At 48.1% G+C, this 19837-nt stretch overlaps 1 protein-coding gene across 1 annotated transcript in view; it reads left to right on the top strand.

Moving 5' to 3' along the window:
* The window catches only part of LOC142186616 (attractin-like protein 1), a 118043-nt gene that overhangs the window by 66571 nt on the left and 31635 nt on the right, over positions 1 to 19837 (top strand). The window contains exon 2 of the mRNA XM_075261314.1: positions 13627 to 13741. Coding sequence (XP_075117415.1) covers positions 13627 to 13741 — 115 coding nt within the window. The remainder of the gene's footprint in view (positions 1 to 13626; positions 13742 to 19837) is intronic.

Here is a 19837-nt window from a genome sequence, read left to right as displayed (position 1 = left end):
GTGTGTGATATAGAGATTAGATTGTCAGCTCCTGGGGTCAGGGATGATGGGAGTGATACATTGTGTGTGTGATATAGAGATTAGAGTGTCAGCTCCTGGGGTCAGGGATGATGGGAGTGATACATTGTGTGATATAGAGATTAGAGTGTCAGCTCCTGAGGTCAGGGATGATGGGAGTGATACATTGTGTGTGATATAGAGATTAGATTGTCAGCTCCTGGGGTCAGGGATGATGGGAGTGATACATTGTGTGTGATATAGAGATTAGATTGTCAGCTCCTGGGGTCAGGGATGATGGGAGTGATACATTGTGTGTGATATAGAGATTAGATTGTCAGCTCCTGGGGTCAGGGATGATGGGAGTGATACATTGTGTGATATAGAGATTAGATTGTCAGCTCCTGGGGTCAGGGATGATGGGAGTGATACATTGTGTGTGATATAGAGATTAGAGTGTCAGCTCCTGGGGTCAGGGATGATGGGAGTGATACATTGTGTGTGATATAGAGATTAGAGTGTCAGCTCCTGGGGTCAGGGATGATGGGAGTGATACATTGTGTGTGATATAGAGATTAGAGTGTCAGCTCCTGGGGTCAGGGATGATGGGGGTGATACATTGTGTGTGATATAGAGATTAGAGTGTCAGCTCCTGGGGTCAGGGATGATGGGAGTGATACATTGTGTGTGATATAGAGATTAGATTGTCAGCTCCTGGGGTCAGGGATGATGGGAGTGATACATTGTGTGTGATATAGAGATTAGAGTGTCAGCTCCTGGGGTCAGGGATGATGGGGGTGATACATTGTGTATGATATAGAGATTAGAGTGTCAGCTCCTGGGGTCAGGGATGATGGGAGTGATACATTGTGTGATATAGAGATTAGAGTGTCAGCTCCTGAGGTCAGGGATGATGGGAGTGATACATTGTGTGTGATATAGAGATTAGAGTGTCAGCTCCTGGGGTCAGGGATGATGGGGGTGATACATTGTGTGTGATATAGAGATTAGAGTGTCAGCTCCTGGGGTCAGGGATGATGGGAGTGATACATTGTATGTGATATAGAGATTAGAGTGTCAGCTCCTGGGGTCAGGGATGATGGGAGTGATACATTGTGTGTGTGATATAGAGATTAGAGTGTCAGCTCCTGGGGTCAGGGATGATGGCAGTGATACATTGTGTGATATAGAGATTAGAGTGTCAGCTCCTGGGGTCAGGGATGATGGGAGTGATACATTGTGTGTGTGATATAGAGATTAGAGTGTCAGCTCCTGAGGTCAGGGATGATGGGAGTGATACATTGTGTGTGATATAGAGATTAGAGTGTCAGCTCCTGGGGTCAGGGATGATGGGAGTGATACATTGTGTGTGATATAGAGATTAGATTGTCAGCTCCTGGGGTCAGGGATGATGGGAGTGATACATTGTGTGATATAGAGATTAGAGTGTCAGCTCCTGAGGTCAGGGATGATGGGAGTGATACATTGTGTGTGATATAGAGATTAGAGTGTCAGCTCCTGGGGTCAGGGATGATGGGAGTGATACATTGTGTGTGATATAGAGATTAGAGTGTCAGCTCCTGGGGTCAGGGATGATGGCAGTGATACATTGTGTGTGATATAGAGATTAGATTGTCAGCTCCTGGGGTCAGGGATGATGGGAGTGATACATTGTGTGTGATATAGAGATTAGATTGTCAGCTCCTGGGGTCAGGGATGATGGGAGTGATACATTGTGTGTGATATAGAGATTAGATTGTCAGCTCCTGGGGTCAGGGATGATGGGAGTGATACATTGTGTGTGATATAGAGATTAGATTGTCAGCTCCTGGGGTCAGGGATGATGGGAGTGATACATTGTGTGTGTGATATAGAGATTAGATTGTCAGCTCCTGGGGTCAGGGATGATGGGAGTGATACATTGTGTGTGATATAGAGATTAGAGTGTAAGCTCCTGGGGTCAGGGATGATGGGAGTGATACATTGTGTGTGATATAGAGATTAGATTGTCAGCTCCTGGGGTCAGGGATGATGGGAGTGATACATTGTGTGTGATATAGAGATTAGATTGTCAGCTCCTGGGGTCAGGGATGATGGGAGTGATACATTGTGTGTGATATAGAGATTAGATTGTCAGCTCCTGGGGTCAGGGATGATGGGAGTGATACATTGTGTGTGTGATATAGAGATTAGATTGTCAGCTCCTGGGTCAGGGATGATGGGGGTGATACGTGGTGTGTGATATAGAGATTAGATTGTCAGCTCCTGGGGTCAGGGATGATGGGGGTGATACATTGTGTGTGATATAGAGATTAGAGTGTCAGCTCCTGGGTCAGGGATGATGGGGGTGATACATTGTGTGTGATATAGAGATTAGAGTGTCAGCTCCTGGGGTCAGGGATGATGGGAGTGATACATTGTGTGTGATATAGAGATTAGATTGTCAGCTCCTGGGGTCAGGGATGATGGGAGTGATACATTGTGTGTGATATAGAGATTAGATTGTCAGCTCCTGGGGTCAGGGATGATGGGAGTGATACATTGTGTGATATAGAGATTAGAGTGTCAGCTCCTGAGGTCAGGGATGATGGGAGTGATACATTGTGTGTGATATAGAGATTAGAGTGTCAGCTCCTGGGGTCAGGGATGATGGGAGTGATACATTGTGTGTGATATAGAGATTAGAGTGTCAGCTCCTGGGGTCAGGGATGATGGCAGTGATACATTGTGTGTGATATAGAGATTAGATTGTCAGCTCCTGGGGTCAGGGATGATGGGAGTGATACATTGTGTGTGATATAGAGATTAGATTGTCAGCTCCTGGGGTCAGGGATGATGGGAGTGATACATTGTGTGTGATATAGAGATTAGATTGTCAGCTCCTGGGGTCAGGGATGATGGGAGTGATACATTGTGTGTGATATAGAGATTAGATTGTCAGCTCCTGGGGTCAGGGATGATGGGAGTGATACATTGTGTGTGTGATATAGAGATTAGATTGTCAGCTCCTGGGGTCAGGGATGATGGGAGTGATACATTGTGTGTGATATAGAGATTAGAGTGTAAGCTCCTGGGGTCAGGGATGATGGGAGTGATACATTGTGTGTGATATAGAGATTAGATTGTCAGCTCCTGGGGTCAGGGATGATGGGAGTGATACATTGTGTGTGATATAGAGATTAGATTGTCAGCTCCTGGGGTCAGGGATGATGGGAGTGATACATTGTGTGTGATATAGAGATTAGATTGTCAGCTCCTGGGGTCAGGGATGATGGGAGTGATACATTGTGTGTGTGATATAGAGATTAGATTGTCAGCTCCTGGGTCAGGGATGATGGGGGTGATACATTGTGTGTGATATAGAGATTAGAGTGTCAGCTCCTGGGGTCAGGGATGATGGGAGTGATACATTGTGTGTGATATAGAGATTAGATTGTCAGCTCCTGGGGTCAGGGATGATGGGAGTGATACATTGTGTGTGATATAGAGATTAGATTGTCAGCTCCTGGGGTCAGGGATGATGGGAGTGATACATTGTGTGTGATATAGAGATTAGATTGTCAGCTCCTGGGGTCAGGGATGGTAGGGGTGATACGTGGTGTATGGTACTGGTACTTGTAGTTCGCCGCCCGGTCTCGCTGTCCTGGTCTCTGAGGTCACGTGCTCTTGTGTTGTCGCTGTGTACACGATCAGCGGCCTGTAATCTCACGTGACCCGCTGATCTCCTCTCCGGCTACGTTACAACATCTGACATGTGAAGATTTTTTTCTGGGGCAAGAAGCTAAATATTCTCTATTTCTGGGAATGTTCCGGGTTTTATTTGTGCCCCAGAGGCGGATTGTCGGCGCGGCGCCTGTCAGCACATTTCTCGGAGTCTTGTTCTATAAATGGATAGCGTTGTATCGCCGGATCCCGCACGGCGCAGATAATCAATGAATATTTATTATATACAGTGTGGCCCCCTCCCCCGCTGTGCCAATCTGCCTAATACCGCGCATTGACTACCAGGTCCGCGGCCGCGTCCAACTCACGACTGTATGACCAGGAGGGGGAAATGTAAGAATAACGCATGTAGCGCCCCACACAGGGGGTTACCGCAGTTACCAGACACACAAGAAACACTCGAATACGATTTGAGTATCAGATCCTGCCACCGTGGCCGCCATGACAGCGACTGATCCGCTCCGATGTGTCCGAAATCACGCAGCGCCTCACAAACAGATCAGTGATTAGCTGCGCTGACACATTGTAACAAACCCTCAGCCGCTCCCAGCAGCCAACACAGTGTAGAGGGGCCCCGCCAGCTGCTGCCCTCCAGTAATTCCTCCCAATCCCATGGTGGGTGCAGTAGTGCGGCAGCAGAGGGCGCTGTAGGTCCTGCCGGGCTCTTCTGTTATTTAGGGCCCCCGACTCCACCTTCATAGCGGACTCCATTCTCCGTTTTCAGGCGGTCCTGGGATTTAGGGGCCCCAGTAAGACTCAGTGTAACAGGCGCCCGTGTGCAGGTCTCACCTGGACTGAGCGCCCTCCGTGGTGATGATACTAATAAATGGCGCCGCGTTGGATCTGCGGAGATGACGGGGTTAAACCTACAATTAGGAGTAAAGCAGAGAGGCCGCACAGATGACCCCCAGCATCAGTGTCAGGAGGGGGCGGATCCAGCGGCTCAGGTTGTGTGTTCATCAGTGGCCACCATCTTGATAAATTTGGCGCACTCAGTGTGAAGACAGCGGCAGCGCTCTCGCCCCAGACAGCACAGGGTTAATCGGTGACCTAGTTGTTAACTTTGATCTGTAATTTTTCTTGAAGAAATCTCGTCCTCCCAGCGGAAACTCCTCGACTGATGAGCGAAGATCTTGTGAGACGCGGCTAATAAGGAAAAGCCAATTACCAGCATTGTAATAGTCAGCGATACCTGAGCCAAATTAGTGGGGTCACCGGGGAGCCGCATCTCATTATACCGGTCATGTGACACCCCCAACATAAGCTACTGCTTCCAGGTATCAGCCGAGTGTAGGACAGGGGAATACAATCTATTACTATCTGTTATCAGCCATGTCAGGAGAGGAGAGGCCGACTGTAGGACAGGAGAATACAATCTATTACTATCTGTTATCAGCCATGTCAGGAGAGGAGAGGCCGACTGTAGGACAGGAGAATACAATCTATTACTATCTGTTATCAGCCATGTCAGGAGAGGAGAGGCCGACTGTAGGACAGGGGAATACAATCTATTACTATCTGTTATCAGCCATGTCAGGAGAGGCCGACTGTAGGACATGAGAATACAATCTATTACTATCTGTTATCAGCCATGTCAGGAGAGGCCGACTGTAGGACAGGGGAATACAATCTATTACTATCTGTTATCAGCCATGTCAGGAGAGGAGAGGCCGACTGTAGGACAGGGGAATACAATCTATTACTATCTGTTATCAGCCATGTCAGGAGAGGAGAGGCCGACTGTAGGACAGGAGAATACAATCTATTACTATCTGTTATCAGCCATGTCAGGAGAGGCCGACTGTAGGACATGAGAATACAATCTATTACTATCTGTTATCAGCCATGTCAGGAGAGGCCGACTGTAGGACAGGGGAATACAATCTATTACTATCTGTTATCAGCCATGTCAGGAGAGGAGAGGCCGACTGTAGGACAGGGGAATACAATCTATTACTATCTGTTATCAGCCATGTCAGGAGAGGAGAGGCCGACTGTAGGACAGGGGAATACAATCTATTACTATCTGTTATCAGCCATGTCAGGAGAGGAGAGGCCGACTGTAGGACAGGGGAATACAATCTATTACTATCTGTTATCAGCCATGTCAGGAGAGGAGAGGCCGACTGTAGGACAGGAGAATACAATCTATTACTATCTGTTATCAGCCATGTCAGGAGGGGAGAGGCCGACTGTAGGACAGGGGAATACAATCTATTACTATCTGTTATCAGCCATGTGAGGAGAGGAGAGGCCGACTGTAGGACAGGGGAATACAATCTATTACTATCTGTTATCAGCCATGTCAGGAGAGGAGAGGCCGACTGTAGGACAGGGGAATACAATCTATTACTATCTGTTATCAGCCATGTCAGGAGAGGAGAGGCCGACTGTAGGACAGGGGAATACAATCTATTACTATCTGTTATCAGCCAAGTCAGGAGAGGCCGACTGTAGGACAGGGGAATACAATCTATTACTATCTGTTATCAGCCATGTCAGGAGAGGAGAGGCCGACTGTAGGACAGGAGAATACAATCTATTACTATCTGTTATCAGCCATGTCAGCAGGGGGCGACTGTAGGACAGGGGAATACAATCTATTACTATCTGTTATCAGCCATGTCAGGAGAGGAGAGGCCGACTGTAGGACAGGAGAATACAATCTATTACTATCTGTTATCAGCCATGTCAGGAGAGGAGAGGCCGACTGTAGGACAGGGGAATACAATCTATTACTATCTGTTATCAGCCATGTCAGGAGAGGAGAGGCCGACTGTAGGACAGGGGAATACAATCTATTACTATCTGTTATCAGCCATGTCAGGAGAGGAGAGGCCGACTGTAGGACAGGGGAATACAATCTATTACTATCTGTTATCAGCCATGTCAGGAGGGGAGAGGCCGACTGTAGGACAGGAGAATACAATCTATTACTATCTGTTATCAGCCATGTCAGGAGAGGAGAGGCCGACTGTAGGACAGGGGAATACAATCTATTACTATCTGTTATCAGCCATGTCAGGAGAGGAGAGGCTGACTGTAGGACAGGGGAATACAATCTATTACTATCTGTTATCAGCCATGTCAGGAGAGGAGAGGCCGACTGTAGGACAGGAGAATACAATCTATTACTATCTGTTATCAGCCGTGTCAGGAGAGGAGAGGCTGACTGTAGGACAGGGGAATACAATCTATTACTATCTGTTATCAGCCATGTCAGGAGAGGAGAGGCCGACTGTAGGACAGGGGAATACAATCTATTACTATCTGTTATCAGCCATGTCAGGAGAGGAGAGGCCGACTGTAGGACAGGGGAATACAATCTATTACTATCTGTTATCAGCCATGTCAGGAGAGGAGAGGCCGACTGTAGGACAGGGGAATACAATCTATTACTATCTGTTATCAGCCATGTCAGGAGAGGAGAGGCCGACTGTAGGACAGAGGAATACAATCTATTACTATCTGTTATCAGCCATGTCAGGAGAGGCCGACTGTAGGACAGGGGAATACAATCTATTACTATCTGTTATCAGCCATGTCAGGAGAGGAGAGGCCGACTGTAGGACAGGAGAATACAATCTATTACTATCTGTTATCAGCCATGTCAGGAGAGGAGAGGCCGACTGTAGGACAGGGGAATACAATCTATTACTATCTGTTATCAGCCATGTCAGGAGGGGAGAGGCCGACTGTAGGACAGGGGAATACAATCTATTACTATCTGTTATCAGCCATGTCAGGAGAGGCCGACTGTAGGACAGGGGAATACAATCTATTACTATCTGTTATCAGCCATGTCAGGAGAGGCCGACTGTAGGGCAGGGGAATACAATCTATTACTATCTGTTATCAGCCATGTCAGGAGAGGCCGACTGTAGGACAGGAGAATACAATCTATTACTATCTGTTATCAGCCAAGTCAGGAGAGGCCGACTGTAGGACAGGGGAATACAATCTATTACTATCTGTTATCAGCCATGTCAGGAGGGGAGAGGCCGACTGTAGGACAGGGGAATACAATCTATTACTATCTGTTATCAGCCATGTCAGGAGAGGCCGACTGTAGGACAGGGGAATACAATCTATTACTATCTGTTATCAGCCATGTCAGGAGGGGAGAGGCCGACTGTAGGACAGGAGAATACAATCTATTACTATCTGTTATCAGCCATGTCAGGAGAGGCCGACTGTAGGACAGGGGAATACAATCTATTACTATCTGTTATCAGCCAAGTCAGGAGAGGAGAGGCCGACTGTAGGACAGGGGAATACAATCTATTACTATCTGTTATCAGCCATGTCAGGAGGGGAGAGGCCGACTGTAGGACAGGGGAATACAATCTATTACTATCTGTTATCAGCCATGTCAGGAGAGGAGAGGCCGACTGTAGGACAGGAGAATACAATCTATTACTATCTGTTATCAGCCATGTCAGGAGGGGAGAGGCCGACTGTAGGACAGGAGAATACAATCTATTACTATCTGTTATCAGCCATGTCAGGGGAGGAGAGGCCGACTGTAGGACAGGAGAATACAATCTATTACTATCTGTTATCAGCCATGTCAGGAGAGGAGAGGCCGACTGTAAGACAGGAGAATACAATCTATTACTATCTGTTATCAGCCATATCAGGAGGGGAGAGGCCGACTGTAGGACAGGGGAATACAATCTATTACTATCTGTTATCAGCCATGTCAGGAGGGGAGAGGCCGACTGTAGGACAGGGGAATACAATCTATTACTATCTGTTATCAGCCATGTCAGGAGAGGCCGACTGTAGGACAGGGGAATACAATCTATTACTATCTGTTATCAGCCATGTCAGGAGAGGAGAGGCCGACTGTAGGACAGGAGAATACAATCTATTACTATCTGTTATCAGCCATGTCAGGAGAGGAGAGGCCGACTGTAGGACAGGGGAATACAATCTATTACTATCTGGTATCAGCCATGTCAGGAGGGGAGAGGCCGACTGTAGGACAGGGGAATACAATCTATTACTATCTGTTATCAGCCATGTCAGGAGAGGAGAGGCCGACTGTAGGACAGGAGAATACAATCTATTACTATCTGTTATCAGCCATGTCAGGAGAGGCCGACTGTAGGACAGGAGAATACAATCTATTACTATCTGTTATCAGCCATGTCAGGAGAGGAGAGGCCGACTGTAGGACAGGAGAATACAATCTATTACTATCTGTTATCAGCCATGTCAGGAGAGGAGAGGCCGACTGTAGGACAGGGGAATACAATCTATTACTATCTGTTATCAGTTCCAGACGTTGCGGGTTACTGTCCCTTTATCATCCTGCGCAGTGTGTAATATTGCAGATTGCTGGATATATATATATATAGTGTGTGCGGCGGTGTCGGCGCGCGGTGGAACAATAGACATAAAATATGAATGTGTTCAGTCCCTTCTTGGAGCAAAGATTATAAAAGTGAGATGAAATGTGAGATGGGAGCATTAAAAAAACATCCAAACAAAGGGATGGGTGCAGGATGGGGATTTATGAGCTGTCGATGTTCCCGCAGTGCTTGTCCCCATCTATAGTCTGTATACTGGATATATATATATATATATATGTTATGTCACATCCAGAGCAGCATCCACAGTTCTTCTTATCACCCAGACGAACAGCATCCCAGTCGGCTATGTGGCGATATACGATACATTACACTCGGTACAAACGTGTGACAATAATACATATTATTATTATTATTATTATAGCGCCAACATATTCGGCAGCGCTGTACAATGTGTAGGGTTGAAATACGAACAGAAAGAGACATTACAAAGAAAGTCATTTCACACAATGGGACTGAGGGCCCTGCTCACAAGAGCTTACAATCTATGAGCTACAGCTCTGGATGTGGCTAGAGTAGAGCTTCTCTGTCCTCATACTCTAGTCACATGTAGATCTGCACCCGATCCGGTTGTGTATTGCACTACATGCCGCTCTGCTGTAACTATTCCTGCAGCAGCGCCTTCCCTGCAGCTCTGGATGTGACTGGAGTATTGGTAGAAGATCCGCTGGGGCTGAGTTATATGGAGATGACTCTGGGCGGACGCCGCGCGGTACAGTGACGGGCTCCGGTTTACTGTTCGGTGCAGGTTCGGCTGCCGCTGTCCTCTGAGTGACCTGAAGCCGCAGAAGAAGTGAAACAAATGTGTTTAATCTGCTGGGATTGGCGGACTTATTAATGGCAGTAATATTATCCGCGCGGCGAATGTGTCATAAATATTGTGGGAGGTCTGCAGCTTGTGTAGTGACTGGAGGACGTGTGATGTCAGTAAGCCTCTGCGCTGACACTATATATATATATATATATATATATATATATATATATCACAGCCTCGAGGTGTCACCAGGGAGTCTAACTGGCCTGTAGATGTCCCTTATCCGCTGCTCAGTCCTGACATTCTCCTCATGGGCCAGGCAGAGTGTAGGGACCGCTGGGATGTAAGTGGGGAGGGGCGCACTTTCTGTACATCACAGCCTTCCATCTAATCTCCTTCTCCCCTGGATTGTAAGATTGTGCTCTATACAGTGACATAGTAGTGGTGCGGACTACAAGTAGCAGCTGTGCGGGGACACTTCTGGTGTTACTAAGCACCCCAGAACGGTGTGACAGCCACAGTGACCCCACAACTGTAACAGTGACCCTGTGACAGTGACCCCGTAATAGTGACAGTGACCCCATAATAGTGACAGTGACCCCATAATAGTGACAGTGACCCCATAATAGTAACAGTGACCCTGTGACAGTGACCCCGTAATAGTGACAGTGACCCCATAATAGTGACAGTGACCCCATAATAGTAACAGTGACCCCACAACAGTGACAGTGACCCCATAATAGTGACAGTGACCCCATAATAGTGACAGTGACCCCATAATAGTGACAGTGACCCTGTGACAGTGACCCCGTAATAGTAACAGTGACCCCATAATAGTAACAGTGACCCCACAACAGTGACAGTGACCCCGTAATAGTGACAGTGACCCCATAATAGTGACAGTGACCCCATAATAGTGACAGTGACCCCGTAATAGTGACAGTGACCCCATAATAGTGACAGTGACCCCGTAATAGTAACAGTGACCCCATAACAGTGACAGTGACCCCATAGTAGTGACAGTGACCCCGTAATAGTGACAGTGACCCCATAACAGTGACAGTGACCCCGTAATAGTGACAGTGACCCCATAACAGTGACAGTGACCCCGTAACAGTGACAGTGACCCCGTAATAGTAACAGTGACCCCGTAATAGTAACAGTGACCCCGTAATAGTGACAGTGACCCCATAATAGTGATCCCACAACAGTAACAGTGACCCCATAATAGTGACAGTGACCCCGTAACAGTGACAGTGACCCCGTAACAGTGACAGTGACCCCGTAATAGTAACAGTGACCCCGTAATAGTGACAGTGACCCCGTAATAGTGATCCCACAACAGTAACAGTGACCCCATAATAGTGACAGCCGGATTGATGATGATAATAATAATAGTTTGGTTTTGGGTGGGGGTGGGGATTTGGGCCCGAGCAGTGTGACTTTCTGGGGTGGTGATTGGACAGCACAGACGGTGGTCTCACTGGCCCCTCACCAGGGGGTTGTTGCCCTCGCTGGCCCATAGTTGGGGTCTCCTTCTGTATACCCGGGGGGCCTTACATTGGGGGGCTCCACAGCTTTGGCTCTGGAGTTCTCTGGATCTCTCTAGATATTGTGAAGCTTTTCGGGATCAGTGAGCCGCGTCCCGGCCGCCATGACCTTGTGTTGTTAGTGTGGATGTCGCCCTCGCATCGCCTCCTTCATTTTGGCGCTAGTTTGGGGCCACAATCCCACGTCCCCCTCCTCCATGACTCAGCGAGGTGCCCCCTCCCCCGCTTGGCGAGCGGCCGCGTCGTCTGCATGTATTTTCTCTTTGAGTCATGACATTACTGATCGGTGCAGTAAATGCATCACATGAGCCGCCGCCGCTCGCCAAGAAAGCAATTAGAAAATTGGATGGAGAAATTAAGGATTGATGCGTCTCTCGTCTTCTCGCCAACCCAAATAATTCTTGTTGGGGGAGGGGATCTGAGATGTATGGACCTGGCTGGACAGAAATGATGGCGTCAGCGCTGACTGTGGGGGAGGCGCCCCCCGCTGCCGGGCACTGGTACTGTAGTCTGCCATGTCCTGTCGCCCATCAATGACAGAGGGAATCTAATGGAAACTACAGGCCAAAAGTAAGTGCCCCCCCCCCCCAATTGCAGCTTGTCCAGGCCACGTGCGCTGCTGTGAGGTCGCTATCAAGTCAGCAGCCATAGTCTGACCACAGCCCTGTGACTATATATATATATATGGGGTCTCTCACAGTGTGACGATATATAGTGTGACTGCCCCATGTGACAATATGTATATATAGCAGTAGCCTGCCTTGTGACTGTATATGGGTGGATCTCATAGTGTGATAGTATATACTGGATATATAATGGGAAGCCCGTGACTATATATAGGGGATCTTATACTGTGACTATCTATATAGAGGGACCTCGCCGTGCTTGCCTTGTATACAGTGTGACCTATACAGTATATATGCAGAAGGCCTGGGTGTGCCCGTATATACGGGGGGCCCCTATAGCGCAGGGTCTCCTGCACAGAAGGTCACATTGTGTTACTGAACACGTCTGCAGATCGTTTCCTTCTGCAAATACTGTAGCTCTGCTAATTATAATGCCGCGCTCCCATATAACTGTCGGCCGCGCAGCCATAACCGCTGATATACGAGCGCTCGCACTATTATAATTTGCTTCCATAAAAATAGGTTTGAAAAACAAATGAAAATCAGTAAAAATGGTTCTAAAAGCTTTTACTAACAAATGGCTTATTAAGAGAAGATCGCTCCTCGCTGCAAACCTGCCATTCCAAATCATCCGGATAAACCCCCGGCGCAGCCCCGGAGACGTACGCGGAAGAACAGCGGGAGATCTCCGGAGCAGGACTATCACATAGCGCACCCCTCCTCCCCCTCCCCGAAACTACATGGCATCTAGGAAAGATGGGTAACAGGCCAGCACCCAGCTTTACTGGATAGAGATAGAATATGACTGTACACCCCTATACAAATATCATGTATATAGCTCTGCCCACCCCTATAGATCTGTGTATATAGCTCTGCCCACCCCTATAGATCTGTGTATATAGCTCTGCCCACCCCCTATAGATGTATGTGTATATAGCTCTGCCCACCCCTATAGATGTATGTGTATATAGCTCTGCCCACCCCTATAGATCTGTGTATATAGCTCTGCCCACCCCTATAGATCTGTGTATATAGCTCTGCCCACCCCCTATAGATCTATGTGTATATAGCTCTGCCCACCCCCTATAGATTTGTGTGTATATAGCTCTGCCCACCCCCTATAGATCTGTGTATATAGCTCTGCCCACCCCCTATAGATCTGTGTGTATATAGCTCTGCCCACCCCCTATAGATCTATGTGTATATAGCTCTGCCCACCCCTATAGATCTGTGTATATAGCTCTGCCCACCCCTATAGATCTGTGTATATAGCTCTGCCCACCCCTATAGATCTGTGTATATAGCTCTGCCCACCCCCTATAGATTTGTGTGTATATAGCTCTGCCCACCCCCTATAGATCTGTGTATATAGCTCTGCCCACCCCTATAGATCTGTGTATATAGCTCTGCCCACCCCTATAGATCTGTGTATATAGCTCTGCCCACCCCCTATAGATTTGTGTGTATATAGCTCTGCCCACCCCCTATAGATCTGTGTATATAGCTCTGCCCACCCCCTATAGATCTGTGTATATAGCTCTGCCCACCCCCTATAGATCTGTGTGTATATACAGTGTAACCTTTTCTCTTGGTTCTTACAGGGTGTGCCAAAACCAATCGCCATCGAGCCGTGTTCGGGAAATAAAGCCGCCGTCCTGACCGTGTTCCTGTGTCTGCCGAGAGGAGTGGCTGGAGTTCCTCCACCAGGACAGTCCGGTGAGTCCTCCATATACAGTGTCTCTGCTGAGTCGCTACAATGTATCAGTTGTGTCCAGGGTCACTGACAGCAGGAGAGAGGCGGGAAATGGGGAGACGATTTATGATGTAGTGACGACCAATCAGCTGAGCAGTGTCAGGTCATGTGACCTCCATGTCTAGCCTATAGCAGGTGCCGGCACTTTTTCATTGCCTCTCTTCTCAATCCGTCTTGTTTCGGTGATGGGCTGAGACGTCGTGCACTGCGCCCAATCAGTGGGGCCCTGCCATATCTGTCTGAAACGTCCGATAATCCCCAGCTTTCTAGATTATCAGGATCCATCAGACAGTCCACGCAGGATAAACTGTAGAGTTCATGTTCTTGCCACAAGCCCTGCATGTAAGGAGTTAATGTTCGATCACTGCCGCCATCTTACCATGATATGGAGAAAGAAGCGCTGCAGCAGTGGCGCCCCCACATAGTCATGGCCGGACACTGCAGGCCTCACATTACACAAACAGCAGCAGCAAGTCTCAGCAAATCCCCACAATGCACCAGCCCTGGGTTGTCACCTAACTTTCCCAGGCTCTGGAACGGCATCTCATCACCCAGGGGATAACGAAACCTTCTGGACAGTGGGAAATGTGGGTGACAACCAATACAAAGGTGACAGCTCCTACACGGACACTCACCCAGCTTTCCAGATCTCGGAATGACAAATCTGCTTCGTGGTCTAGTGATCCTCCCTCCTGTCACCCGGCTGTACTCGAAACCAATGTCGTATTACTGGAGCGGCATCATAGTGGATCTGCTACTCAGAGGTTTGGGAAAGCTGGGGATCACCCCCTTGTGCTACCAGGGCAGCCCTAATGGTTGTCACTCAGCTTTACCAGGAACAGATCGCACTGCTTGAATAGAGACTTGTACAGACAGGACTCCGAGATTTATTGTAACTGGTGCTGGATTGCTGCGTGCCGCTCCATCCATCTTGGCTTGGCTGGTGGTGACGTCCATCTGTTTATCTCCTGTTATGGGGGGGGGGGGGGGGATGGCGAGGACGTCTGTACATCTGCCGCTGCAATATGCAAATCAGTTACGTGTGCACAAGTCACATGACCTGAGAAACACCTGTATCCAATATTAGTAATCCTATAGTGCTGACATCATCTGACACCAATATCTCTCCTATACTGATACATTGTAACAAACAACACAGCAAAGAAGGGTGTGGAAATGTTCAGTTTTTAATTAGCAATAATTGTTTGATTTTAATGAGGAGGCGGAGTCTTCTGTATCCAAACTGAAACCATTGGAGAGGAAACTCCGGCATGTTGGTCCTTTCTCTTCACTGATTTTTGGTGGTTTCCAATGGAGACTCCTGCGCAGATGTGAACCAAGTCTTACACACAAACTTCTGGTCTGTACTGATACATAGCAACAACCTAAGTACACAGGAGAGAGATCTGTGAGGTGTCGCCATGTTTAAGCGGTCCGGTCAGTCATTCGGGTCCTCTCGTGCAGATGTGAACTTATGCTAATATTGTGTCTTTTCTGACCCCGGTCCTACAGTCGGCCTCTCCTCTCCTGACATGGCTGATAACAGATAGTAATAGATTGTATTCTCCTGTCCTACAGTCGGCCTCTCCTCTCCTGACATGGCTGATAACAGATAGTAATAGATTGTATTCTCCTGTCCTACAGTCGGCCTCTCCCCTCCTGACATGGCTGATAACAGATAGTAATAGATTGTATTCCCCTGTCCTACAGTCGGCCTCTCCTCTCCTGACATGGCTGATAACAGATAGTAATAGATTGTATTCCCCTGTCCTACAGTCGGCCTCTCCTCTCCTGACGTGGCTGATAACAGATAGTAATAGATTGTATTCCCCTGTCCTACAGTCGGCCTCTCCTCTCCTGATATGGCTGATAACAGATAGTAATAGATTGTATTCCCCTGTCCTACAGTCGGCCTCTCCTGACATGGCTGATAACAGATAGTAATAGATTGTATTCCCCTGTCCTACAGTCGGCCTCTCCTCTCCTGATATGGCTGATAACAGATAGTAATAGATTGTATTCCCCTGTCCTACAGTCGGCCTCTCCTGACATGGCTGATAACAGATAGTAATAGATTGTATTCCCCTGTCCTACAGTCGGCCTCTCCTCTCCTGACATGGCTGATAACAGATAGTAATAGATTGTATTCCCCCGTCCTACAGTCGGCCTCTCCCCTCCTGACATGGCTGATAACAGATAGTAATAGATTGTATTCCCCCGTCCTACAGTCGGCCTCTCCTCTCCTGACATGGCTGATAACAGATAGTAATAGATTGTATTCTCCTGTCCTACAGTCGGCCTCTCCTCTCCTGACATGGCTGATAACAGATAGTAATAGATTGTATTCCCCCGTCCTACAGTCGGCCTCTCCTCTCCTGACATGGCTGATAACAGATAGTAATAGATTGTATTCTCCTGTCCTACAGTCGGCCTCTCCTCTCCTGACATGGCTGATAACAGATAGTAATAGATTGTATTCCCCCGTCCTACAGTCGGCCTCTCCTCTCCTGACATGGCTGATAACAGATAGTAATAGATTGTATTCCCCTGTCCTACAGTCGGCCTCTCCTCTCCTGACATGGCTGATAACAGATAGTAATAGATTGTATTCCCCTGTCCTACAGTCGGCCTCTCCTCTCCTGATATGGCTGATAACAGATAGTAATAGATTGTATTCCCCTGTCCTACAGTCGGCCTCTCCTGACATGGCTGATAACAGATAGTAATAGATTGTATTCCCCTGTCCTACAGTCGGCCTCTCCTCTCCTGACATGGCTGATAACAGATAGTAATAGATTGTATTCCCCCGTCCTACAGTCGGCCTCTCCCCTCCTGACATGGCTGATAACAGATAGTAATAGATTGTATTCCCCCGTCCTACAGTCGGCCTCTCCCCTCCTGACATGGCTGATAACAGATAGTAATAGATTGTATTCTCCTGTCCTACAGTCGGCCTCTCCTCTCCTGACATGGCTGATAACAGATAGTAATAGATTGTATTCCCCCGTCCTACAGTCGGCCTCTCCTCTCCTGACATGGCTGATAACAGATAGTAATAGATTGTATTCCCCCGTCCTACAGTCGGCCTCTCCCCTCCTGACATGGCTGATAACAGATAGTAATAGATTGTATTCCCCCGTCCTACAGTCGGCCTCTCCTCTCCTGACATGGCTGATAACAGATAGTAATAGATTGTATTCTCCTGTCCTACAGTCGGCCTCTCCTCTCCTGACGTGGCTGATAACAGATAGTAATAGATTGTATTCCCCCGTCCTACAGTCGGCCTCTCCTCTCCTGACGTGGCTGATAACAGATAGTAATAGATTGTATTCCCCTGTCCTACAGTCGGCCTCTCCTCTCCTGACATGGCTGATAACAGATAGTAATAGATTGTATTCCCCCGTCCTACAGTCGGCCTCTCCTCTCCTGACATGGCTGATAACAGATAGTAATAGATTGTATTCCCCTGTCCTACAGTCGGCCTCTCCTCTCCTGACATGGCTGATAACAGATAGTAATAGATTGTATTCCCCTGTCCTACAGTCGGCCTCTCCTCTCCTGATATGGCTGATAACAGATAGTAATAGATTGTATTCCCCTGTCCTACAGTCGGCCTCTCCTGACATGGCTGATAACAGATAGTAATAGATTGTATTCCCCTGTCCTACAGTCGGCCTCTCCTCTCCTGACATGGCTGATAACAGATAGTAATAGATTGTATTCCCCCGTCCTACAGTCGGCCTCTCCCCTCCTGACATGGCTGATAACAGATAGTAATAGATTGTATTCCCCCGTCCTACAGTCGGCCTCTCCCCTCCTGACATGGCTGATAACAGATAGTAATAGATTGTATTCTCCTGTCCTACAGTCGGCCTCTCCTCTCCTGACATGGCTGATAACAGATAGTAATAGATTGTATTCCCCCGTCCTACAGTCGGCCTCTCCTCTCCTGACATGGCTGATAACAGATAGTAATAGATTGTATTCCCCCGTCCTACAGTCGGCCTCTCCCCTCCTGACATGGCTGATAACAGATAGTAATAGATTGTATTCCCCCGTCCTACAGTCGGCCTCTCCTCTCCTGACATGGCTGATAACAGATAGTAATAGATTGTATTCTCCTGTCCTACAGTCGGCCTCTCCTCTCCTGACGTGGCTGATAACAGATAGTAATAGATTGTATTCCCCCGTCCTACAGTCGGCCTCTCCTCTCCTGACGTGGCTGATAACAGATAGTAATAGATTGTATTCCCCTGTCCTACAGTCGGCCTCTCCTCTCCTGACGTGGCTGATAACAGATAGTAATAGATTGTATTCCCCTGTCCTACAGTCGGCCTCTCCTCTCCTGACGTGGCTGATAACAGATAGTAATAGATTGTATTCCCCTGTCCTACAGTCGGCCTCTCCTCTCCTGATATGGCTGATAACAGATAGTAATAGATTGTATTCCCCTGTCCTACAGTCGGCCTCTCCTCTCCTGACATGGCTGATAACAGATAGTAATAGATTGTATTCTCCTGTCCTACAGTCGGCCTCTCCTCTCCTGACATGGCTGATAACAGATAGTAATAGATTGTATTCCCCTGTCCTACAGTCGGCCTCTCCTCTCCTGACATGGCTGATGACAGATAGTAATAGATTGTATTCCCCTGTCCTACAGTCGGCCTCTCCCTTCCTGACATGGCTGATAACAGATTATTCTTATTTCTGTTATGTATATAGTACCATTACTCCCCTGGTGCTTTACATTTGGGGGTTACTTACAGTACACAGTATATACAGGTAGATAGAGACAGAAAGAGAGGGGGGGGGGAAGACATATCAAATCAAACAAGCTTTATTGGCACGTCTACTAGCTTTGGCAATGCCAAATATCTATTCAAAGTGTGGGGGGAAGTTGGAGTAATGGGTATGGGGGTGGGGCGGGTGTATTGGGATAAATATAACAGTCCGTGGAGTCTCATCTTCCTCTTCGTTGGTGACCGCTATATGGGGAGGTGGGGGTGGGTGGGGCGGGTGTATTGGGATAAATATAACAGTCCGTGGAGTCTCATCTTCCTCTGGTTTGGTGACAGCTGGACACGTATTGGGCAGCGATCTCCACAGTGGCCTCTTCTTCTCCCAGTAGGATGTAGAGTTTCCTCTTCTCCCAGTCTGGGATGTGGGCAGAGAGTCTTTGGTAGTAGACGGCCCTCACAGCTGAGTATTTGGTGCAGTGTAGCAGGAAGTGGGTCTGGTCTTCTAGGGCCCCCTGGTCACAGTGCTGGCACAGTCTCTTCTCCCGTGGCTTGTACGTCTGCCTGTATCGCCCCGTCTCTATCTCTAGGTTGTGGGCGCTCAGTCTGTACCGGCTTAGGGTCTGTCTGTGCTTGGGGTGGCGTATTCTCTCCAGGTAGGTGGCCATGGTGTAGTCCCTTTGTAGGGATTGGTACACATTGGTGAGTTTCTTGGAGTTATTTATTGCGCTCCTCCATTCCTCCATGTACCGCTCTCTGTCTCTCTCAATGACTCCTTTTATTTGAGCCTTGTTCGGGGCATGTTGGGGGTTTTGGCTTGGCAGATGGCTGATGCTTGGTTGGGGGGTATCAGTTTTTCTTGGGGCTCTGTGGCTCAGCCAGGCTTGGTGGTGGTAAGAGCCAGGACTGCTGCCCTGAGACTGTACAGATGGCGGTGCGGTGATAGTGTTATTGGGGGGTGTAGGCCTTCCTGAATAGGGGAGTCTTCAGGGCCTTCTTGAATCCTGTGAATGTGGGGATCAGTCTTACGTGTCGTGGTAAGGAGTTCCAGAGTATGGGGGATGCACGGGAGAAATCTTGGAGATGGTTGTGTGAGGAGCGGATGAGAGCAGAGCGGAGTAGGAGGTCATTGGAGGATCTGAGGTTACGTGTGGGCAGGTAGCGGGAGATGAGGTCAGAGATATATGGAGGGGACAGGTGAGGTCAGAGATATATGGAGAGGACAGGTGAGGTCAGAGATATATGGAGGGGACAGGTGAGGATGAGGTCAGAGATATATGGAGGGGACAGGTGAGGTCAGAGATATATGGAGGGGACAGGCGA

This window comes from Leptodactylus fuscus, unplaced genomic scaffold (assembly GCF_031893055.1).
Source record: "Leptodactylus fuscus isolate aLepFus1 unplaced genomic scaffold, aLepFus1.hap2 HAP2_SCAFFOLD_108, whole genome shotgun sequence".
Taxonomy (NCBI): Eukaryota; Metazoa; Chordata; class Amphibia; order Anura; family Leptodactylidae; genus Leptodactylus; species Leptodactylus fuscus.
This window is presented reverse-complemented; position numbering and strand designations above follow the sequence as displayed.